This window comes from Mauremys reevesii, linkage group 7, assembly GCF_016161935.1.
Source record: "Mauremys reevesii isolate NIE-2019 linkage group 7, ASM1616193v1, whole genome shotgun sequence".
Taxonomy (NCBI): Eukaryota; Metazoa; Chordata; order Testudines; family Geoemydidae; genus Mauremys; species Mauremys reevesii.
The window spans coordinates 103,263,211-103,287,613 of NC_052629.1; the positions used below are offsets into that span (position 1 = coordinate 103,263,211).

Below are 24,403 nucleotides of genomic sequence, written 5' to 3' on the forward strand. Positions count from 1 at the left end.
GCTGGCTGTAATATGGAGGGTGGGGGAATGAGGGGGGACAAGGTGAAACTCCCTATAAACCAATAAGAAAAGAAAGAACAGGTGAAGATTTCCAGCCTTGCGCTGAGTCTAGTTGCTTGCAAACATTTTCAAACACATTAGTTCTGGCTGACTTGCCTAATGGGCTGGGATAAATGCATTTTAACATTTTCTTTCTTTGCGCACAACGACTGGCTGGTAGGTATCTGCGTTTTCATTCCGTCCCCCGGCCCCCTCCCCACACACAGAGCTGATATTACGTGCAGGTGCATCGTCCAGCAGATTAAAATTAGGGACAGAAAAATCAGAACGGTTATAAAAGGGCAGCACGTTAAATGCAAGATTTACTCCCCTCACTGGGGAGGGGAAAGAATACAAACTGTTCTCCTTTCTGGAAAGCAATAGGAAATAAAGAGAGACTGCAGCTAAATAGACCTTAAATCGGAATCCCATATTTCTTAGGAGACTGTAGTGTCTTTGTGTGTGTGTGTGGTGTTGGTGTAATATCAATTCATTTAAAAAATATGAAAGTCAAGTCGCGTAGACTGTGACAGCGAAGGCAACAAAAGGTGCAAGCAGCAGACAATGTGATGTGCTTGTACAGATATTGTAATGATGCAAATGTAGTTGAGGGGACGAGCTGCCTTATTATGTACATAAATACACACTGGCTCGCTGTGCCATCCGTGAATGCAGGAGAGTGAGAGGGAGAAGGGGAGGGCGGGGGGGGGGAGACCAGCTCGAAAATTGCTGCCAGTTTTAAACAGCCTACCCCTGGCAACCCCTCTGCTGGTCTGCTTATGCATTCACCAGCCATTTAGACACTTTCGTTCCTCTTTATTCAAATACATGAAGGCGAGCTAGGCAGAGGCGAATCCAGATGTGCTTGCGCCGCTGTAAATGAGCCCAGCAAGAGAGAAAAAGACCATCAGCCCCCCAGCAAAGAACCCAGTGGAAGGCGCTCAGGAAGCAAGGGAAGAAAAGTCACTGTAGGGACAAGGTAAGGGTCTTAAAATAATCAACTCGTGACAAAGTGCCCCGGGGAACGGGGCTGGGATGAAATATGGGGCTCTGCTTCCTCGGGCTGTAGATTAAAAGCCTTTCATTTCGGCTTTTCAAATCGGAACCCCAATTGAAACAGAGCGCTTTGGCTGTGGCGGTGGGGAGGCCAGTGCAACTCTTCCTCACCGGGGCTGTGTTGAACTGGAGAAAGTGTAAACAGCGGTGCTCCCATGGAGACAATGCACTTGGAAGGGCAGAGATTGTCCGTACAGCCTGGGGTTTTTAGCAGGGGGAGATGAAGTATTGTTTATTACAGATTCTCCCCTAAACCGCCCCTGTGCTCTTGTCACTGGCTGCTTGGATGGAAATGCAGAATATTTTGGGTGCTGTTCCCTAGCCACTCCATAAGGGACCCTTCTATCTAAAGAGTGGCTAATGCCCAGTGACAGAGAACAGCTTGGCGTGTCAAATAAAGAACTATTGCTCGGTGTTTTAAATAAACCAGTCTTGTCTTTGCAGATGATTTAGGGCATTTCTTGGGGTAGTTTTTCCTCTTCCAGAACAAATCACAGAATTTGTTATTTCTAAAAATGTGCAGATCTACTCCATATCCGGTGGGGAAAAAATTGTTCGCGTTGCATGGTTGCTTTAACAAGGCTGGTTTCTTATTTGAGCTAGATGCAAACAGGTAAATCCATCCTTAGCAAAATGTAATAATTTACAGACCAAATTTACTGACCAAATGAAGCGATGATTCAAAGAAAATCTAGAGACAGACAACGCGGAAGAGTAAGCTCCTATGAAATACTCTTGTTCTCTTTCACACTGGAAATGGGTGGTTTTTATCTGTTTTGAAAAACATTTCACCCCTAACGACTAGCATGCTCAGAGATTAAAATAAGCCAAGAGGGTTGGAAATTGGGAAAGAGATGGTAGTTTTCAGTTTATAATGTAAACCTGGCGTCCCCAAAGTATCTTACAACTCAGGTATGAAAGACGCGATCAAAGGTTCAAACTGCTTTGCTGGTATATTTATATATTAGCTGGATCTAGGTCTGAAACCGATTTCTAATGAACAGTGTTTCTTCATTCTTAAACTCGCAGTCACTTTAGAATTCCCAGATACTTTCTCTTCTAATAGGCTGGCCCTATTACAGCTAAAGAATGATCGCGTTTTAAACGCCACATCATCCTGCCAAACTATTCCTTTCGCAAAGAGGGAAGAACACGGATTATTGCGATGGGACAATCAACAAACTAAACCAAACCACCGTGAATTAATAGCAGTGAAACTCCCAGGATTAAGTGTGTGTCTTTATGGCTTATATATTTAAAAAAAAAAAACAGCTCCACTTCGGAACGTTCATTTCTTTTCAATGTTGCAATGTTAAATTCTCCCCCCACCCCCCGCGCGCCTGGCCCCGTCCTATCCCCCCTCTCTCATTGTTGTCAGATTTGTTACTAAAAAGATGCGAGGGTTTGTTCTCCCCTGGAAAGCCCCGCATCTCCGCCGGCCCTGGGTTCTGCTACGTTTGCACCTGCCTAGCCAGGGAGCCTTTGCAGTCCCAGTCCCGTGCAGCAGATTTACACAGCTTTGCATGTTTTAAAATTACCCAGCTATAGGCTTCAACCGCCTCCCCTGCGTTGTTTTTTTCCAAGGCAGCTCTTCCACCCCCATCCCACCCCCTTTATTCTCCTTTTGCTGTGGGGTGCAGAGACTGGGAGAAAAATCCACACTGGAGACTGAATGGCTTTGAGGTGATTTCAATAAGAATAGTTCGGGTGCAGGATTTGGAGCCAGGGTTGGCTTGTTTGGTTGCAGAGCGAGAAGCTGAAACAAGAGTAACATCTTTATTAATGTTTTTTAACTCAAATTTGGCCATGTCCAAAGAAACTGGCAAGTAAGGCAGCTGCCTAAATAAATAGAATCATTCCAATGATTAGTTATTGTGTGTGTGTATGTATATATATGTGTGTGTGTGTGTATATATATATATATATATATATATATATATATATATATATATATATATATATATTATCAGTTGTCGCAGACAGCTTTGTACCAAAAACTAAATATCTGTGTCTGAAACTGCCATCGGATCTTTCTCTTCCAGGGCCCGATCTTGCAGCCTTAACTCAGGCGATTTCTCCATGGAAGTGTTGTTGCCTGAGCAAGAACTGCAGGATCGGGCCCCAAATATCTGACGCGAATTGACATCGAAATATGCGTGAAGAAAATCGAGCCCTGCAACGAAATCTTTGGTATGAAAGTCCCCTAGACAGTCTACCCAAGCGCCTTTTTTGCGGCATACTCCGAAACCAACCGTGACGATTACAATAGGGGGAGCATTTATTAATTGCACGTATTAATTGGTAGTAGTACTATCCTCCTCATCGCTGCAGTTGCTGCGTTTGAGCAGAAGCAGGTTTGCCGATTTCCAAAGCCGTGTGGTGGTGCTTGGGTTTAGGGCTGCCCGGCAGTACCAGGTCTGGGGTAACAGACTCTGGGCTGGACGATCTATTTACCAGGGAAGCCAGACAAGGGATCCAGAGCTGGGGAACTTCACCGTGGAGGACAAATTGCAAACAAATTGCAGGGGAATAAAACGTTATTCACAAGTTGTCAGGCGCGTCGCGAGGACAGGATCCAAACAACTCCAAAAGTCAGGAGGGCAAACAAGAGCCACGAGGGGTCACCCAGTGGAGAGCGAAAACTCTCCTGGAGCAATGGGCAAAATACCCGATCTGAATCACCTGGCCGGGGAAGTGGGGGGCAGATCTAGGCAAGGCATTTACGGTAGTTAAAAAGAGTACGTGGCCGCTGATTTATTCCCTAAATCGTTCTGGTTTTATGCAGCTTAAATGGGGGGGTTGCAGTTAAGAGGTAACTGTGTCATTTTCTAACCTTATTAGCCAGCATTAAAATGTACTAGTCATGCAGGTTGTATTTTAAGCAAGCAAGCAAGGAAGAAAGCAGGAAAGCGAGCAAGGAAGAAACCTAAAGAAAGGGGAACATTGGGAAAAGTCTGGCCAGAAGGGCTGGAAAGTGACTGCTGGTATTTCTAACCAAAGACTCCCTGTAGCGGCTAGTCTCTGAACAATGATTAGTATTTTAGCTAACAGCAGAGGACATAATCATGACAGCAACAACCGCGGCTGTGCCTTGCTCTGCCTGGCAGACTCTCGGGTCCCCCTCCCCGGGGTGCAGAGCCGATCACACGGGACCGGGTCCGCTCGGGCTGCGTGTGCGCGCGGGCAGGGTCCCCCACTTTCCCGAGCCGCTGGGAGAAAGGCTCTGGCGAGCTCTGTACCTGCCGCCGCCGCAGCAGGCTGCGGGGTGGCTGGCTCGAGGGCTAACCCGGAAGAGTGTGTGTGAGTGTGTGTGTGCCTTTCTGACGCCAGTCATACGTGTTTCTATTTCTGTACCTGACTTAGCCAGATTGCTGGAAGACGGGGGGTTGCAACAGCCCGGGCGAGCAGCGAGGTGGTTGTGCGTTACATCCACAGGCCTGCCCCCCCCTCCAGCGCAGCCGGCTTCCTCTGCCTGCTCCCCCACCCCCACCCACCCACAGGCACAGCCCACCCTGCACCCCATGCTGCTGGCACTGAGGATCTGGCTCCTGCTGCTGCTGCAGGGGACGGGCGTCGCGGGAGACCACCAGCAGCCCTCTCAGCAGTGAGTACCTTGCATCGCGCTCCCACAGCTCCGTCAAGGTCTGCACGGAGACGCAAAGGCGACCCCGAAGCCTGCGTGCCCTCCAACATGGCTCGTGCCGTGTGCAGCCTCTCTTATCTCGGACCCTGTAGGGGTTAATTAAGTGCGCCTCTCTCGCGCTCGCTCTTTCCTCTTTCCTCCGTTTTTGATGGCTGCACCAATTAGTTGCACATAGGAAAAGACGAGAAGAATAGGGTTACAAAGAGAGGAAAAACTTATGCTGCCCCTGGGGTTTGCAGTCAGGATGAGTGAAGTTTAAACAAAGAGGAAAGTAGCTGCGGTTGCCATTCGAACAATGCATCTGAATGATAGAGCGACAAAGCGAGGATCGGAATTTATGCTAAAACATATTCCGTGTTATGAGACAGATTATTGTCTGCCACTGTACCTAGCACTTTGAAGCAGGATCGGGTCAAAGAGATTGCAGCTCTGATGGCTGGGGTGGAGTTGGGGAGAGAGATTTCTTATATTGACTTTGCGGCGGCGTGGTCTGGTGGGAAACCTTTCCCGTGGAGAGTTTATAGATTGCAATAATTATTACCCGTTGTAATATCTGTATCAAAGACGTAAAAGGAGGTAGGAGGCGGCCAGCTCCCTCCTCCCCTAATTAACAAGATACATGATAGGAAAAGTCCAAAACTGCCCAAAAGAAAAACTGTCACAACCGGCTGGCAGAATGTTCCCTGGGACCGAACCGCTCCCCATCCGCATGGACAGGCCAGGGAGGAGCTCAACGTTTAGATTCTGTTACAACGGAGCATGGGGATTTGGTTATTTCGCCATTGAACCTTTGCCCACCGCTTGTTGTTTTTAGACTCTGGCATAAAGTCTCTTAAATTGAGATTTCGTCAAATAAAACAGGGGCAAACACTGAGAGCATGTAAATAAACAGTCTGCGTGTAGGTCTGGGCACACAGGTTTTCTGCCTTCCAATATACACGCGCACTGATCACAGACACAGGTGTCTTGCTACATCAAATGGCCCCACTAACTGTTGCTAAAACATGTTCCCTCCCCCCCTTAACGAGATGACATCACTTGTCAATCAAATTAAAATAACCAGCTGTGCTTCCAGATCTGGAAGAGCTCCCTTTAAAAATTACAACAAAAAATTAAGGTTAGTAAAACTGTTGTATAAAAAGAGATTTAAAAAAAAGACAGAGAGCTAGACAGCCAGTCTGCGGAGAAAATTGTATAACTCATAATACGCTTTTCTGTTTTACCAGTTTTCCCTCTCACTAGATAAATCCATATAGATCTGCATGACTATCTATCGAATCTCTCTGTATCTCAGAAAACACAGATAGCTGATTTATCGGCTTGCCTGGAAAATATACAGAGAGACACTTGGAAATAAAATGCGGGGTTTGATGTTTGGAGTTCATCCTGGTACAATTCTTACCTTTCTTTTCTCAATTGTCATGCCCTGCGGACTGTGTGCAAAGGAGGGCGATTTGTAAGGCATTTGGCGTACCTTGTGTTTGCATATAACAGCCAATCCATCTAGCAATCTATTGGCAGAAGCTATGGAAGAGAGATGGAACGGTGCGGGAATGCAGGGCCCACGGAGTGGCTTCAGGGGCTGGAGCCGGCTGGCTGCAATCCTGCAGCTCACCGCCCGTTCAGGCAGAGTCTCTCCAGAGAGGACTTTAATAAAATTGACACAATAGTTGTTTAACCAGCCGTGTGAAACAGGCTGAATCTCAGCTCCAGAAAATTAGTTAAGCTTCTGCGCCGAAGGTCCTTGTGCGGGTTAGGTTATGTTCCGATGAGTGCATTAATTAAATAAAGGTCCCAAGCACACCGCTTTGCCCCACGGTGTTTGCAGCAGTGGGGCATTTAATAACAAACCCACCCTAACAAACAAGACCGAAGCGCTGAACTGCCACGCGCTGAACAAGCAGTTTGTAAATCAGAGGCGCGGGGATCATTGAACCTGGAGTTCTCAAAACACGTTTGGAGAAGAATTCACAATGATCTATTAAGCACCGTTTCTACACACACACACTCACCCTGAGCTCTAGTATCAGTGGATGTGGATCACAGACAGGAGTGTGTCTAGCGATTTAAACTGAAAGAATTAAACCGCCTATGAACGTGGAAGGGTTTTGTTTTTTTTTTTTAAAAGGGCGAATGATTTTATTTGCTGTTTATTGTCAGGAGTTTAAAGAGAAGAGCTGCAAGGAGCGATTTAGTGGTCATCCCAAGGCAGGGGAAAGCAGTGCGTAGGAGCAGTGGCCCTAAAGCTGCTGGGCAGACATAATAATAATTAAGAATACACAGAGACACTCATTAATAATAAGAACCGCCCGATGGGAGACATTGACTTTTCAGGAAAATAAGAGTCTAGGAAGAAGTTGCCCAGAAGTACAGTAATAGTGTCAGGAATACCCCGAAAACACTGGTGGCAAAGGAAGCCAGTGAGAATTTCTTTTAGCGACACAATCCAGTCCCAGAGAGAGGCGGCGGCGAGGACGGACAGACAGGGAATTCGTTTGGATTTTGTATTTTCATTGTTGAGGCGGAAGCTGCACCGTTTATTTCCCCCACCCCCAGTATCTCCCCAATGCCTCGCGGACGGGTGGGGTTTTCCCCCCATCCCGCTCCTTGCCATCATGTGGATGTTGTAGGCAAGATCTGCAGAGGAAGCAGCGAGCTCCCCTGGCTCCAGGGAAGTGGCAAGAGCCGGCTGCAGGGTAATCTGACACGGGGGCTTCAGAGTTTCCTGGGCAGTTTTGGGGTCTGTCGCTCCATAAATCAAGCAGCCTGATTAATCTTTACAATTTGTCTTTTAAAACAAACACGAACGAATTATCAGCTCGTTAACTGCGATTTTATCACCTGCCTAAAACAAACAGCCCCCCAACGCCGCCTTGCTCATTGCAGCGGTGAAATAATTAAAAAGGTTGGTATTAATTAATAAGAATGCATTAGGAGCGCATTAACACCGGTATTAATACGATCGCATTAACAGCCCAGCCACTGCAACGAACTTGGGTTCTCCCCCAACGCTTTCGCAGGAGCTTTTGCAATCACGTTCTGCGGGGATCTGTGATTTTTTCAGCGTGAAACGTTTGTTCGGATCTATTAAAACATTCTCCCAGCAGCCCCCCTCCAGGTTAATTTTGCAAACAGGGGCAGGAGAGCGTTTATTTCTAGTAAACAAACACGGTGGGATTTGTTGTTCCCGTCTGTTGTTTGTAACTCGATACTTGGGAGTAAAAATTCCTGATCTTGAAATCTCCTTATTTTCATTTAAAAGATCGATTTGGGTGTGTGAAAAAATATAGATAATTTTTAATGTTTTTTTTAAAAAGGTGGTCACCTCTCTCCCTCCATCGCATCCCAGGCCTGGAACAGAGCCTGCGGTCTATACAGCCTGATATTGGAAGATCATATTTGCTAAAACACCCTTACACCAGAATCCGAATAAATCATCCAGGAATTTCCAATCTTTGGTTCTATAATGTACTAATTCCGGCATAGGGGTCTGCGGTGGCAGCTTCTAGCTCAGTCTGTATCTATGCCAGGGTAGCTCTCCCCAGCGCCCCGATTTCACCGGAGAGTGTGTGGGGAGGGGAGGCGCTGACAGACTTAATTGTACCATCCCGTCTCCCCTGTTTTAATCGCCTTCACTGGTTGAAAACAAACGGGAAGTGTGTGAGTGGGGGGAGGGGGGCTGGGCGAGAGGGGTTCGGAGGGGGGGTCCCAAGCCTGGGAACCGCGGGTAGGCAGGGGGAGCCGGGCAGGGGGGAGAATCCGAGGACCTGGGGCGGTGGTGGGGGGAAGACGGGGCTAGGTTCAGGATTCTGTGCCAGGCTTGTCGCACAGGATGCGGGCTTGGGGCGAGCTCCCGGCCGGCCCTGGCTCAGAGCCGGGGCACAGGCATCAGCAACCCCCCCCCACTCCGCCCCACCCCCAGCAGAGCTGGGCTGGCTGAGCCCGCGGGGCAGAGGGTTGCGCTGTGTTGCCCCGGCTAGCTCCGAGCAAGCCCTGTCCCGGCCGGCGCAGCCAGACCGCCTGTCTCCAACCCCCCACCCCTCCTGCTGCCGGGCCAGCCCAGCCCAGCCGGCTGCAACTGCATCGCGGCTCCTTTCTGCGGCTGCCCGCCCCCCCGCCAGCGCCGGCCTCCCACCCCGCCGGGGGGCTGGGGAGCGCAGGGGTTCCCCTCTCCCGCTGGGGCACATCCTCAGCTCGGCTCCCCCGGCCCTAAAGACCCCGAGCCGAGCCCGGGACTGGAGCGTGCTGAGCTCCCCTCCAGCCCGCTGCCGCCCCCACGCGGCCCACGGATCCCCGGGGCCGCGCCCCCCAGTCTCCGCCCGCACAAGCTGGGGTCGGGGGGAGCCCGGCAGAAGCCCGCGGGGGGAGCAGGGAAAATCCTAGCCCCGCACCACCCCCAGCCCGTCCCCGCAGCCCCCTGCCCCGCAGCGCGGCCCAGCCTGCAGCCAGCGGGCAGGAAGAGGCCAAGAACGAGAGGGCGGGGAGCGGGGAGGCTGTTGTGTGTCTGTCCCCCCCTTGCCTTGGCAATCTGGGCTTGTTTTGTCTGGCTGGGAGGGTGGCAGGGATGGAGGCAGGAGCTGGGGGGGCAGGGCGGGAATTGGGGGTGTCCGGGACCCCTAGTTCCCAGGGAGAACCCGCCCCCAATTCCGGGAGAGGGGGGTTGTCTTGTATTATTATTATTATTAAAGAGTTCATTTCCTGGCGAATTTGGCAGCGGCGGGTGACGTCAGAGCCCCGGCGTCTCAGTGACTGGGGCCGCCTGGCTCGGGAGAAGCAGCCTCCTATTACCCAATTACTGACTGTCAATCCTGCGAGCCGGCCCCCTCCCCTCGGCAGGGAGACCTTCCCCTGCACACCCGGCCCTGCCCTGCGCTCTGGTTGGGGGGGGGGGGTTATACCTACCCTCCCGCCTGGTGTGTGTGGGGTGGGGGGGTATATAACCTGTTCGCCATCACACACCACCACTGCCCTATTGTGCGGGTGATTATATAACCTGAGCACCCCCAAACCACACTCCTGCCTTACCTTGTGTGTGTGATTCCATAGTCTGAACACCCCCACCACAAGACACCCTCCCCCCTCTCTGCGGTGGGATTATATAATTTGATGTAATCAAACATACAATCCTGAGGGGGGGGGGTATACTCCCAGGGCGATACAACCTGATCACAACTCCCCACCCCAGCACACATACATCAATCTTGATTTACAGTGGGGAGGATCCCTGTCAAGCACATTACACCTTGCTCACAACATCTCCCTTCTCCCCCCAACACACCCCTCTGGCCTGGTACAATGGGAGAGGACTCCCCAGCCCATGATATAACCGGATCATAACTCTCCCCTGTCCCACAAAGCACCCAAATCTCGCCCTACAGGGAGATGTACACCACCCAGGAGGATACAACCAGATCACACACGCTCCCCTCCAGACCAACCAGCTCCCCTTCTTCCATTGTGACCTGGAAATGAATTGGTAGAAGGACTTACACATTGGTAGGAACTTACACATAAAGTAAGGAACATGACAAGACTTGGGGGCCAAGCTCAAAAACATCTCCACAGGGTCCCCCTAACCCACCTTTCTTCCCCAGCATAGTCTTCATTCCTGAGGGGGATGGGAGAGAGAGACCGGTTTTCTTGCTTTGATTCCATCATTGAAACCGATTCATTTAAACAATTATTTTTCTTGCATCTAGGAGATAAGAGGATTTACAATCAAATGAAAGGAGCTTTTAAAAAAACCAACCAAAAGCTACCAGTCAACTAGTTCTTTTTAAATATCAACATTTTTAGGGGTAGGTAGGGACCTGGCCCACACCATGTTAGTCCTAATTGTATTTTCCTGTCATCCTGTTGTTCGTGGCCTCCTCTCCTTTCTTTCCCCCTCCCCTGGAGTCGCTTTTCGCAGAACACGGACTGTTAAAAGTGGGATCTTCAAACTGTGATAAATTAATTAGCTCGCTGCATAAAAAGCCTGTTGATTCGGACTGCACTTCTCATCCGCCCTATAACTGGCGGGTTGAAAGCCTCAACTGCTTCAAACGGAGAGAAATAGGTCAAAAACCAGCCCAAAACAAAGAGAGGGTTTATAAAAATGAGTTTTTAAAAGGTTCCTTATGAAATAGCACAGTCGGGCTCCGAGGGCCAGGACTGGCCCACTGCGCTTCAGGCTGTTTATTGTCTAGTACAAACATACACATACTTAAACAGGGAGTGTTTTCTTCTCATTATTCGGGGGTTTCCTAGTCTTGTAACGCTATCGTGGCGCTTTGGGCCTGACCATGCTTTCGGCGTGCAGCCCAAACTCACAGGCAAGTCAGCGAGCCCAGAGCCTGCGTTACTCAGAGATTTCAGGGAAGAGTCCCAGGGAAGCCCACTGGGGCTCTGCGCGACAGACAAGCGCAGGTAGTTGGCTGGGAGACTGGCAGGATCGGGTCCGAAAATATACAACCAACGATTCGCTATAAAAAAAATTACTCAAACAGATGTTTGGGGTCCGAAGCCCTCTCGTTTACACGCCCACCCCAGGTAGGTTCCAAACAGACTTGTGCGGGTTTATTTTCAGTTTAATCTTATTTTATTTTGCTGATTCAGTTATTTCGAACTAACATGACGGTAACAATCCAGTTCAAATCTGACATCTGCTAACGGCCCGAATCTGGGGTTTTCTGACATTTAAAGTTCTGCTTCGGCAAAACTAGAGTCCTGGTGAAATGAGAAATGGTTCCCGTGTTAACGCACCTGGCTAAAATAACCTGCATTCGTTCTGAGCAAACAGCCAGAGTTCCCTGGGGCAAACGCATCTCGCTTAAATGTTTAGGCAAGAAAACACGCGTGTTCTTATCAAATCCCTTTTCTATTTAGGAGCAGGTTCCGCCGTCCTTACTCACACAGAAATCCCGTTCAATTTAATGGGAGATTTTGTCTAAGGAGAGCCTGGCCGGTCCGATTCTGTCTTTACAGCGTACTCCCGATTGAAGTTCACACGCCAATCAAATAAACAGATAAACATAATTTTGCCTTAATTTTTTTTTCGCAGACAGATTTGTGAGGCAATTAGCCACTCAGTAAAACCGGGTTTGTGTGCGTCTTCTAACAGGCTGCATCTATCGTGGGAGACCCTCCTGACCCACTTAGGTTCCCCCCCTTTCACTCCTTGGTTGCATGTATTTTGATCCCCCAAACTGGCTGGAATTGGAATACTTTGTTCATAACCTTATTCTGGAGCGTTGGGGGGGTCTTTAACATTAGCCGCAAACAAACACCCGCTCTGCAAGACAGGCGGACCTGGATGCTGCTGCGGGGAGGGGAGAGTGGAAGGGGGATAGTGGGAGGTGGGCTGAGCGGGGGGGGGTCTTTTCTGTCTTTGGCGGGTTCAGCTCTTTTAAGATGTTTGGAGTAAACGAGGGGGAATGTGGATTTCTGGGGCCAATGGCAGCGCGAGGCTGGGCGCTAGGACGCTGATTGGCTGGGCGGAGGTTCTTAGCCCTGCGCGTCGCCCCTAGTTCATGTCTACTGAACTGAGTCCAGCTGGCGCCAGGGCTGACATAGGATGCTTTGGGGATGTTACAAAAAAGGCCAGAATAAGTGGAGCTTGCCATCTGAGTGAGAACCTCCATCCAATCCTCCTCTGCCTTCCCTCTCTCACTCACTCTCTTCTGCATTCACATCCTCCAAACAACCATCCATCACCACCCCCTCCCAGCCCCTAAACTTACAACCCCAGAAAGAAACTCTGCAAACATTTGGAATTAGATTCACTCCACTTGGAGGGACTTTGTGTAAGTATGTTGGGGGTGGGGGGGAGAGAAGAGCTGGGTTTATTCTTCAGGGAAATTGCTTCTGAGCTGCTGCCTTTTTTCTCTCGGAACATTCCTTTCACTTTTCCTTTTCCTCTTCTGCTCTTGTGTCAGTTCGAGCTGGTATAAGTAGGTGACATTAGACCTGCTGTTTTTACTCCCTCACCCCTGAAGGCAGCTGGAAAAACTCTTATTGACGTTTGTAGAAAAGGGGAAACTTTTTTTTAAAGCTCTTGAAAACAGATGCTGTTTATTTTGTGGGGGGAGAGAGGGGAACCCAGGATAAGAACTTGTGGGGGCGACGGAGCACAAAGTGAGACTTGGGGGGGGCACAAAGAGGGACTTCCCCCACCCCCATTCATCTGCATGTTGGGAATGGCGGAATTAGCTCAAACCAGGTGGAAAATGCGGAGGGTGACGCGTCTCCCTTGAATAGCCATGTGAAGTACTAACCACTCCTTTCCTCTTACAGGTGGTGTCCCGGGCGTGTCGCAGGGAGCCTCTCGCCACTACTTTCCTGCTAAGAGAGGGACACGCTGACTTCCCCCCCCCGAGACACACACGAGCCACCTGCAGTGGGTTTAGAACCTCCCCATCACCGATCCGGGCCGGTTGGCGGGTGGGCTGGGGATTCAGCGCCGGCATGGAAGTCGCCACCGACCAGCCTCGCTGGATGGCTCACCACGCCGTGCTGAACGGGCAGCACCCGGAGACGCACCACCCGGGACTGGCTCATAACTACATGGAACCGGCGCAGCTCCTACCTCCGGATGAAGTCGATGTCTTCTTCAATCACCTGGACTCCCAGGGCAACCCCTACTATGCCAACTCGGCCCATGCCAGGGCCAGGGTGTCCTACAGCCAAGCTCACGGTAAATCTGCACCGCCCTCCCCCCCCCCCAGTTTTCTTTCTCCCCGGGTCCTCTGTGGGCTTGTGCCAGGCGGACAGTTAATAGAGCCCAGGGTTGTCTGGGGGCTGCTTCAGTATCACTGGAAAGGGAGACCCGAGAAAAGGGGATCGAAAGGGAAGCCCGGGTGGACTTTAACCCTACAAATAACCGATGAGGGGTGGGGAGAGAAGGAGGAAGGGGAAATAGACTGAGTGGGTGGGTGGGTGCGCGCATACAGACCAAAGAAACTTCCTAGTCCCGAGACACGGCCACTTCCCGGATATGAAATACAAACTAATTCAGATCCCGGCTAGATTTTATTTTGGGGGAACCGGGGTATTGGTGGCAGCTGAGAAAGTGCTCCCCAAGCCTGCAGAGCCTTTTTTGGGGGGGAGGGGCTGCTACCCCCTGACGCCCCCTCTAGTATTATGCTGTCGCTGCTGCTTTCTTTGCAGCTAAATCAAAGGGGCGAGTGGGTTGGGAGACTTTCGGGACTTGCAGGGTGTTCCTGGCGCCTGGGTAGGGAGAGGCGAGGCGGGCAGGGGAGCAGGGCAGGTCTGCTGTGAAACATTCACCCCAGCGCTGCTCGCTGGGCCCCCGCTGGCTTTGGGATGGCGGGTGTCCTGGTGCGGGCGCTGGATCTCCCCAGCAATACGGGTCTGGCTCTGTGCGCGTCCCCCTGAGAGCTGAACGGCGAGACGCAGCTGGACACTTCCCCGGTCCCTCTCTGCGCCCCAGCGCTCTGCAGGGCCCGTCTCCCTCGCCGGGCTGGTGGGTGTGATGGTGAAAACTCCCCTCTCCCCACAGCCCGTCTGACTGGGAGTCAAATGTGCCGGCCTCACCTGATCCACAGCCCCGGGATCCCCTGGCTGGACAGCGGCAAAGCGGCGCTCTCGGCAGCCCATCACCACAACCCTTGGACGGTGAATCCCTTCACCAAAGGGCCCCTGCACCCTTCCGCCGCTGGAGCCCCCGGGGCCATCTCCGTGTACCCGGGCAGCAGCACTTCCAGCACGGCCTCGGTCTCCTCGCTCACCCCGGCCTCGCACTCCGGCTCCCACCTCTTCGGCTTCCCACCCACCCCTCCCAAGGAGGTGTCCCCGGACCCCAGCTCCACCAGCGCAGCCTCGCCCTCCTCCTCGGCCGGGGCCAGGCAGGAGGAGAAGGAGACCATCAAGTACCAAGTGTCTTTGTCGGACGGGATGAAGCTGGAGAGTGCCAGCCCGCTGCGGACCAGCTTAACCTCCATGGGGGCCCAGCCCTCCACCCACCACCCCATCCCCACCTACCCCTCCTATGTGCCGGCTGCTCACGAGTACAGCAGCAGCCTCTTCCACCCGGGCAGTTTCCTAGGCGGCCCAGCCTCCAGCTTCACCCCCAAGCAGCGGAGCAAAGCTCGATCCTGCTCAGGTAAGCCTACAACGCCTTGATCTCCGCAGCGCCTGTGCAATGGGGCGGGGGGGAGCGTAGGTCAGGTTTGTGTATGTGTGTTTTTGAGGAAGGTTGGAATGTGTGTTACATGATTCTAGCTTGGAAACATCCCTCACCCCCAGCCCAGCTTTTTATATGCACTCCGAAGAGGAGGTGAGGGTGGATTTATTTTGTTGTCATCGAGATACATCTTAACCTCATTCACCTGGATTTTTTTTTAACATGCTGTTGTTGGGGCAGCTCTGAGAAATGGACCGAGCTTTTCTGTTATTAACTGCAGGTAGGGCAAGGTCTAGTCACCGGCTCTCTGCTCGGCAGCAGTCTCATGCCAGGGCCTAAGGGACCCAGTAATCCCTAAAAGAAAAAAAAATTGGCAGATCTAAATTATGCAAAGACGGGTTTATACGGCAACATCTCTCACACAGAAAAAGAAAGACAGTGGCTGGTTCTAATCGCTGGCAATTCTGGGCCAGATCCTGCACTCTTTACTTCAGTGAAACTCCCACTGACTTCATTCCGGGAATTTAATTTTGTTTCCCTGCAATAAATTGCACCTTCATTAATAAGAGAAAAGGCCACCGGTCCCTACTAAACGCTAACTTAAACCAACTCAGTGAAAACTAGAAAATGCGATCGGACATGATTGTTCTCTGCCTCAGATCCATCCCGGTTTGCTCACAACGAAGCGCAGAGCATTCCTCTCTTCACTCCAGTGTTCCCGAAAAGTGTCTTCTGAAAGCAGCTCATTCAGTGATGGCTCAGGTTTTGATCTCACTTTGAAGTGTCCCCAGCTGAATATCTAGAGAAATTAAGTATCAGAGGGGTAGCCGTGTTAGTCTGGTTCTGTAGAAGCAGCAAAGAATCCTGTGGCACCTTATAGACTAACAGATGTTTTGCAGCATGAGCTTTCGTGGGTGAATACCCACTTCATCCGAAGAAGTGGGTATTCACCCACGAAAGCTCATGCTGCAAAACATCTGTTAGTCTATAAGGTGCCACAGGATTCTTTGCTGCTTCTAGAGGAATTAAGAAAACTGGATGTTGTTCCATTCACTTAAGTCATCTTCCCCGTTTGTATTCCCAACGGTGGAAGAAAATAAAAAGTCTATATTTGAGATAGCGTTGTAAAGCTACCTTCTAACACAACTAAATGTGCGTGTACACACACCTCTATTTTAAATATGTGTGTACACACACCTCTATTTTCTATTTTAAAAGCGGCCATGAATTAAGAAACATGATCTCTCTTAGGAATTTTGCAACACAAAGATCAGACATTTTACAATATCAGCTCTATTTCAAATCGCTCTTTTAAGGGATTTTTCCCCCCCAGTGTTTGAAATGCGGCTGCTGTTTTTTCCTTTCTTTCTTTTTTTTTTAAACCGTGAAAAGAAAATTAAAATACAGTTGCCGCTCCCTCCCCCCCCCCTCCGCTTTTAGAAACAGCCGCAAGAGTCACTGCAGAGAAATGGATCCTTAATGGCCTTTTTTTGGTCCCTTTTGTGGAGGGTTTTATTAGATGGGGGAAGTGAGTGATCTTGAGGGTTGTTTTGATGGGAGCCCCCGCGCATGGAAGTAGGGAAAGTTCGTGACCACTCACTGTTTTTGTAGGAAAACTAAGACTCACGACACGATGACTCCTGCGGCTTCCTGCCCTAGGAGGGACAAAAAGCTAGGAGCGCAGAGCTCCCCTCGTTTTCCACTGCAGACTGTGTTGTTTAAAAGCCACCCACTCCCTAGATGGAAGGAGACAGGAGCCCTGCTGAACTCGACCAGGCCTGCTCCAATTACTAGCAAAAATAATTTCCTCTGCAGTTAAATACTGTACAATTTGCATAAACTATATTAAGAGAATTTCCTATATTAAGCAGACCAGCCCTCAAACCTTCAGAGGCAGTGAACTTTCAGCAAATAGATTTCAGAGGCCAAACAAACACACATAACACACCCCCTAAAAAAAAAAGGGGGGGCAGCAGATATCTAAGTAGTTTTCTAGTTGGAGACACAAGGTGGGTGAGCTAATATCTTTAATTGGGTTTTGGGTTTTTTTTAGTGTTGCCCTCACCAAAAATTAACTTACTAAAACAAATGAGGAAAGAGTAGGAGTAAGATAAACCTCCCCACCAAATCAAAATTGGCCGGTTAACAACTAAAGTACAGAAAAAAGCTGTGTTTATAAGTTCCAGAGTGCCTGCTTAAATACAACTTTTGCAAGTGCTGCAGTTCAACCAGTTTTGCTAAATTAAAATAAAAATAATAATTGAACCATTTTGATGCTGTCTCCACTTCCAAGCTGCCCTGCTTTATTTTAGGATATTGCCGCACTTGCAGCAAAGTGTCTTTTGGCCCAGATTTGGTTCCAGATAACCCTTTTCCTTCCAAATTTTTGCTGTGTGTGTGTGTGTGTGTGAGAGGCAGGATATATGTGATCTAGCTATAGAGGTGCAATAGATATGGCAGGGGAATGGTGCACATGACTTGGTAAGGGAGCTCTTGTTGTTACTGAAATGATACTAGTTCCATTTGACACAACAAGGGTGTCCCTCTTTCTCACCTTGCAGAGAGAGCAACTATTTTTTGATCACAACACAGAGTGCTAGTTTGTATTAGAGACACTAAGGAGAGCCTTGCCACATGTACTGTAAATAATCAATGCTGTCTAATTATGCTTGAATAATGCACTGTTTTGACTTCTGAAAATGCCTAAAGGACAATGCAAAAAGCTTTTGTGAATTTGTTTTTAAAGAAAGAAATCCGGTTTCTTCGTGTTTCCATTTAGAAGGCAGAGAGTGTGTGAACTGTGGAGCTACTGCCACCCCTCTCTGGAGAAGAGACGGCACTGGGCATTACCTGTGTAACGCCTGCGGGCTCTACCACAAAATGAACGGTCAAAATCGACCACTCATTAAACCTAAACGAAGACTGGTAGGTGTCTGTCTCTGCTGGGTTTGGGGATAAATTATGCAAAGGGACCACACGCAGACCCACCCATGGTGTGTCTCATCTCCTGTGCTTCAGACCCCGTATGGATGCTAGATGTTGTATTGTACATGAGACTCATGTCACTCAGAGGTCACGGCGTAGCCTAAGGACAGATTGCAGGGACTCCACCCATTGCAGTTACATGCCAAGGTATAGAATAGGCTAGCAATCTCGATTATATACCTACACTCTGTTCCTGTTGGAAGATATGGGGCACAATGAGTAGCTGTCTTTCTCCTTATGAACACACACGTTGATCCTTAGATGACAGCTTTCATTTGATTTCTCATTTATTTGGCCTCTTGAGGCAGTTCAGAAGTATACCAGTATTGAAAGGGTTACACGCTTGATTGCAGTCCTACATTTACTTAAAAAACAAAACAAAAAAAATCCAATGAGTCAAACCCACTGCTCTCTACTTAATAATTATTTGTATAAAGGCCATGAAGTCATTTTCACTCTTCTATTACATGACAATATTAATATTGGTTCCCTCCTCAAACAATCCCCTAATGTGTTTTTTTTTTAAACCTATTATTTTTCCATGGAGTCACCTATACTTTGTATTTTCATTTGAGTGATTAAAAAAAAATGTCCTTTCTAAGCTCCTGGTGGTAGTTTCCTATCCGGATATCTGTACGTTAAAGATAAGGAAACTTTGTGAATCTGTTTCCTGATTCTAAAAGCTTTAGAGAGTTTCTATAGGCAAGGCATGCCAGTCACGCTTGCTGTTTTGAAATTTCTAATACACTCTACTCCACAAAATGTGTAAAACTGCTAAGAATAATAAATATATATATATATATATATATTTGGAGCCATGTGATTTATAGTCCCCTAAATCTCTTGGCCATTTTGGGGACATTTCACTGGCCTGGGAGGAGGGAAGGAGAGTTGGTTTTAATGATATAATGCTGGGATGGGATAAAGAGGATTTCTGTAGTGAGCCAGAATTTCAACTATGCAAGCTTCTTAATGACTTGCTTTCCTTCTAAAGTGACTGACACATAAAGAAAAATGTTAAGACAACAGTGTAACAGTATCTGAAGTGCTTGCCAGGCTGAATGGGACAGGCCACAGAGTTAAGCAGCATAGTTTAGTATCAATAAGCCATTTCAAATATGCAAACATAGCTCTCCACCTTCTAGTGTGCTGGGAAATTGCCCTACTTAGCTCACTGAAAGGAGGTTTGGGTAGCTAGATTTTTTCAGTTGTGTTTGTGTTAAATGTTATATATATATATCCCCCCCCCCCCGGTGGTTCACTCATTTGTTGGGATTGGAAAAAGACTGTCTTCATTTACGGATTTATTAATATTATTGCATGTCAAAATGACATTGTCAAGGCTTGAAGGCCTAAAGTTAGTTGTGTTTTGGTTTGCTTACATGTGCATGCACTAGTGGGTACGGACTGCCTCAGCTCTGGCCTTTGGCTTTGTTCTTGCAGGCTAGCAGGGGGACCGAAATAAATAAATCTCCCAGGACTGATTTAGTCTCACTTTACTGAATACTCCTCTGCCCCCCTTCAGTGGAGTTACTTCTGATTTACACTAGTGTGTACTAGAAGTGAGAGCAAGATCAGGGCCGTAATCTTCAGAGCAGGACCAATCTATGGTTTGATATTTAGCCAACTCTCCAGCAGAGGAAAATGCATTATAAGTTGCATAAAGCCCTGATCGCGGAGAAAACCCAGGGTTGTAGGATGTTATGTTGTAGATTCTCCCAGAAGCTCGATGCCTTGAGAGGAGCCTTGCTGGGGCGCAGGAAGGGATAGGCAGCAACTTGTCCCTAGGATTTTTGTAGGCAACTGTAAAAATCCTTAGGGAGCAGGGCCCTCAGGAAATTAGCACAATGTAGGTGTTTTATAAATACTTGTGAACATAATTATTTTGTTCTCAGAATTTGCTGGGTTGTACAAAATGGAATTTATTCTAAACATTTCCTAGAGCGTTTTTGAACCTCCCTAATAAGGATGCCTCCCCAAAATACGGGGTGCATTTTGTCTATTCCTAACATTTTCTGAAATGCCACCCTTGTCCCAGGATGTGTTATTGTAGAGTCTCTCGCTCAAGTGCCTATACTGAAATCAATCGGACTTCTGCATGCATTTACATTTTTCCTATCTTGCTGTTCTCCTCTGGGGAGGCTGAAAGGTTCCCTCTGCCCTCCTCCCCCCAAGGTTCAGCAGAGCAATGTGATTAAAAGCATCAAATTTTAAGAGAGGATATTTTTTGGGGCTTATCAGCCTAGAAAATGAATGGGGATAGAGGCAGTAGCAGGGGCAGCAGAATCATTGCTGCAAGGCATGAGATTAAATTTGCTAAATATTTAACAAAAGTTGGAGCAGGTTCTGTTTTCTCTTTCACTTATAAATGGAAACTGAAATTTTACTGATGGCTATGATAAATACTGCACCCATCTAAGTAATGCAGCTGGTTTTCCTCGCTGGTCACCTTTAAAGGGACACTATCAGTTTAAAAATCATATTCTAAAAGTCCTCCTTTCTTGTATTGTAGTGCAAACACTGCTGGTGCTTAACAAATTGGTAATAAGCATATTTTAAAAATCCAAGTCTATTGATCTTTAATTTATGTGGAGCATTACAAGAGAAAGCTTTTAAAAACAAATTCCCCACCCCCCCGCCCATTAGTGCTGTGTAGGTTTTGCATTACTTTTGTCTTTCACAAGGAAAATAGACTACTCAGCTTCACTGTCTGGTTTTCATGCAGTAGCCAAATGTCTCAATATTTGGGTGGCTGTTACGGTGGGGGACCATTTAAATACAAACAAGTAAAACCTGAAAAAAAATCAAAGCCACATTCCTCTGTCCTTTCTGTTTTGTAAACAGATTTGGGATTAGTTACAAATCCTACATATTGGACCTAAATTGACCTTTTAAACGGGCGTGTTCCAAGTATACTAAATAATTTCCCCCATCTTTTGGTTAGTCAGCGGCTAGGAGAGCTGGGACCTGTTGTGCCAACTGCCAGACAACCACCACCACCTTATGGCGACGTAATGCAAACGGAGACCCAGTTTGTAATGCCTGTGGACTTTACTATAAATTGCACAATGTGAGTATTTGCTTGTCTTGTGTGTCTCTGCTTGCTTAGCTGGGATTGATGCTTTAACTGCATAGTGTGCACTGGCCTTTTATTGGTTTCAGGTTTTTTTTTCCTCCCTCCCAGGTTCCCCTGGGGACTCAGAGCCATTCTTTGTTGGCATAGTGATGCTAAGTTCACTGACATTACAATGTATTAGCTTGGCTTCTAAAGCTTGGGCAAATCAGGCAAAATAGCGTTACAACACTGGTTTTAACTAAGCATGTTGTATGCGCTTTCTCTCTCCAGCCACGCAGAGGCCATTTGAAATGGATTCTGCGCAAAGGTTAATCCCAGGGGGTGGTACCTCTGTGCAGAATTGTAAAGTTTTTTGTTTGTTTGTTTTTAATAGTAAAGGTTGTTTTAAAAAAAAATAAAACCTGATTCCTACTCAAAACTTTCGACACATCTGAATGTTATTTAAAATGTAAGTAGCTGAGGTTGAAGCTTTCCTAGGAAGAGACCACTCCCGTTTTAGAAGTGAATTTGGGTCAATGTGTGCTGCCTTGTTTGATCTCTTCTATTAGGAAATGAATGGGGGGCGAAGGGTAAGCATAAGGGAAGGATGGCCATCAGCTGCCAAATTCAGTCAAACTGTTTTTCATGTCTGGGGTTTTTGTGTGTGGCTTCATTAAACAAATCAATATAAACAAGATCTGCAGAGAGAAACACCATTTTGTTTGGCCAGAAAAAGTTCTCTGTCCAGGAAAACACACGGGGGCTGTCCAAATATTTTCCTTTTTGCACAATAAGGTCATTTTGTCTGCATGAGCCTGATTTTCTCATTCCTTGCAGGTGAACAGGCCACTGACCATGAAGAAGGAAGGAATTCAGACCAGGAATAGGAAAATGTCCAACAAATCAAAGAAAAGCAAGAAAGGCTCTGAGTGTTTTGAGGAACTGTCCAAGTGCATGCAGGAGAAATCCTCTCCATTCAGTGCCGCTGCCCTCGCCAGTCACATGGCACCAATGGGGCATTTGCCACCTTTTAGCCACTCTGGACACATCCTACCAACTCCTACTCCCATTCACCCATCTTCCAGCATCTCATTTGGACATCCACATCCATCCAGCATGGTTACTGCCATGGGATAGAACCTGAGTACCAAGAGACCCACACAGAGATTAAGAACACGGGGCTCTAAGATGACACCGAGTAAGGAAAGATTCTGCCAAGAGGAGAACATAGGGAAGGAAAAAGGGGACCTTGCACCAATGTGGTTGAACTCTTAGGGTTGGACTAAAACCCTGCAATGATGAGTCTGCTGCAGAAATGCTTAATGGTGCCTGTTATGCACTTTGCCCCTCAGGTATAAGGAAACCGAAGAACTCACTTGTTTGATACCTGCTGGCCCAGCAGAAAGCAAAGGTGGCAGAAGCAGCAGAAGACGGATGCTGGAACTGGCTCTCCTTTCTCTCTCTGTTATTACTGTGAATATTGTAAAGAGATAGCAGCCTCCAAAGGCAGAGCAGGCTGGCTGGTAGCCACCCATACTGGATTTCTATGGTGGACTTTGTCTGAGGGAGAAGGGGTGGGAAACAAGGACAACTTTATAAAAACTTAATTTTTAAAAGGAAATCAGACACAGAAAGTCATTATTTATTTTGCTCTTTTTTTCTACAAAGAGCCTCAAACCTTCTGACTTGCATGATTTTGTGCCTTTTTTGGGGGATGGGGCAGGGGTGGGGAGTCAACCCTGCTAGAAGAAACACAGCTTCATAACAGGAAAAAAAAATTGTGCTAACCAGCCACCCCTTGATTCTCTTCATCAATGTTACATACAAAAATATCTGTTAGGGAAGGGATGAGAGAGAGGGGAAAACAAAGCAAAAATGTATCTGGAATATGGGATTGTAATGGGCCCAAGATGTGGATTATTTGGATGTAATGCCTGCATTCTTTTCCTTAACATGAAAGATCTTATTTAAAAAAAATGTTATTCCACAAACGGCAAAATAGGACAAATCACTAAAAAATACACTGTAGGGAACAATCCTGTGCCAGGTGGGAGTAGCTAGAGAAGGTCTTATTCATCTGTCCCATCTAACTTCTAGTAGTCTTATCAGCAACAGCAAAAGCCAGCGCAAGGCATCAAAAATCCAATTCAAACACTTTGGAGGTTTAAGCATTTTGTTCTGCCTTGTTGGCAGCTGTTGCTTAAGACACAGACTAGCTGCTTTGGTAAACTCACCGTAGTTTGGCTACCACATCCATGCAAAGCCAGAGCATGTGCTGTCTGTGGGCATCCAGGCTACGGCACATTTCACACTTGGGAGTGAGGAAGGGCAGAAAGTGGATTAAGATCACTGGACAAGAGAAAGAGAGAGAGACAATCAGTTTCAGCTTCACATATCCTTCAAATCCCAGAGGCAGCAACAGCTGATGAGTTGAGGGAAGGTGTTCTAAGGGGGACAACTATTTCCCATAGCACATTTTATATTTAAAAATAAAAAATGAGTCTCCCATTATTAAACCATATTGTACGTAAACAACTGAAAACAAAGCTATTGCCAATGTGAAGTGTATTCTATTGATTGTTATGACCTGATGACTCTCATGAACACAAGCTCCAGTATAACATATGATGTACATATTTAGCTATACTTCTGATGAAAATGCCCCAGTGAGCAGAGGGGTTTGATAATGTAAACTGCGTAAGCTTAATTCTGTGACAAGCTTTTTCTTTTTCTTTCTTTTTCTTTCTCTCTCTTTTTTTTTTTGATCAAGCCAATTGTATCTTACTGCAAAAGTTCTGCTTAAAAAACAAACCCAAATAAAAATGGATGTACATTTTTTCCCCTAAATAAGTAATTCAGATATTTGATAATGAAGTAAGGACCAAGCAGCCATGGAAATCCTGCTTTCCTCCTTTTTCTGGTCTGTGTAAGGTGCACTTTGTAAAAAAGTGGAAATAAACAAATAGGGGGAAAAATTGGTTGGGAAATGCTGTAAGAATTTTTAATTTACTGAGTCAAAATTTGGTCTTTTTACCTGTTACTATGGTACAGTTGTACATTATTTGTGCCCAGCTCAAATTTCTGCAGGATTTGGGAGGTGATGGGTGGGGGGAAGAGGAGTGGGTAACTGATACAGTTGACAAAGTGCAATATATTGTCAGTCACTGCAGCGTAGACAACGGCAGTCAAGATTTAAATTATTTTGTACTTGTATCAGCATAAAAATTCTGCAGTATTTTCTGTTTTTAGTCTTAATTTTTTATTTTGCTTATTTTTGGATTAGTGAACTAAGTTATTGTTAATTATGTACAACATGTTTATATATTGTCTGTAAAAAGTGTATGCTTTCCTCATATTCCTTCAAGGTGAATACTGCTAAGAATAATAAAATACCTTTTTTGTGAAAGCCGTTGTGCCCTGTTTCATGCAATGAAGTCGTGTGGGTGGGTGGGTGTGTGTGTGTGTGTGAGCTAAAATATTACAAGGCTGATTATGACCAGTG

At 47.3% G+C, this 24,403-nt stretch overlaps 1 protein-coding gene across 4 annotated transcripts; it reads left to right on the forward strand.

Moving 5' to 3' along the window:
• The first annotated feature begins 746 nt into the window (after nucleotides 1-746).
• Nucleotides 747-23,033, forward strand: GATA2 (GATA binding protein 2). Of its 4 annotated transcripts, none has more exons than XM_039481667.1 (6): nucleotides 747-1,018; nucleotides 13,013-13,412; nucleotides 14,238-14,840; nucleotides 17,608-17,786; nucleotides 20,791-20,916; nucleotides 21,739-23,033. In XM_039481667.1, the coding sequence occupies exons 2-6, from the start codon at nucleotides 13,184-13,186 to the stop codon at nucleotides 22,036-22,038; spliced, it is 1,437 nt and encodes a 478-aa protein (XP_039337601.1). In that variant the 5' UTR covers nucleotides 747-1,018; nucleotides 13,013-13,183; the 3' UTR covers nucleotides 22,039-23,033. The 4 variants fall into 4 exon arrangements, with proteins under 4 accessions (XP_039337601.1, XP_039337602.1, XP_039337600.1 ...); XM_039481668.1 differs by lacking the exon at nucleotides 747-1,018 and adding an exon at nucleotides 4,614-4,699; XM_039481666.1 differs by lacking the exon at nucleotides 747-1,018 and adding an exon at nucleotides 12,191-12,522.
• Nucleotides 23,034-24,403: the final 1,370 nt, after the last annotated feature.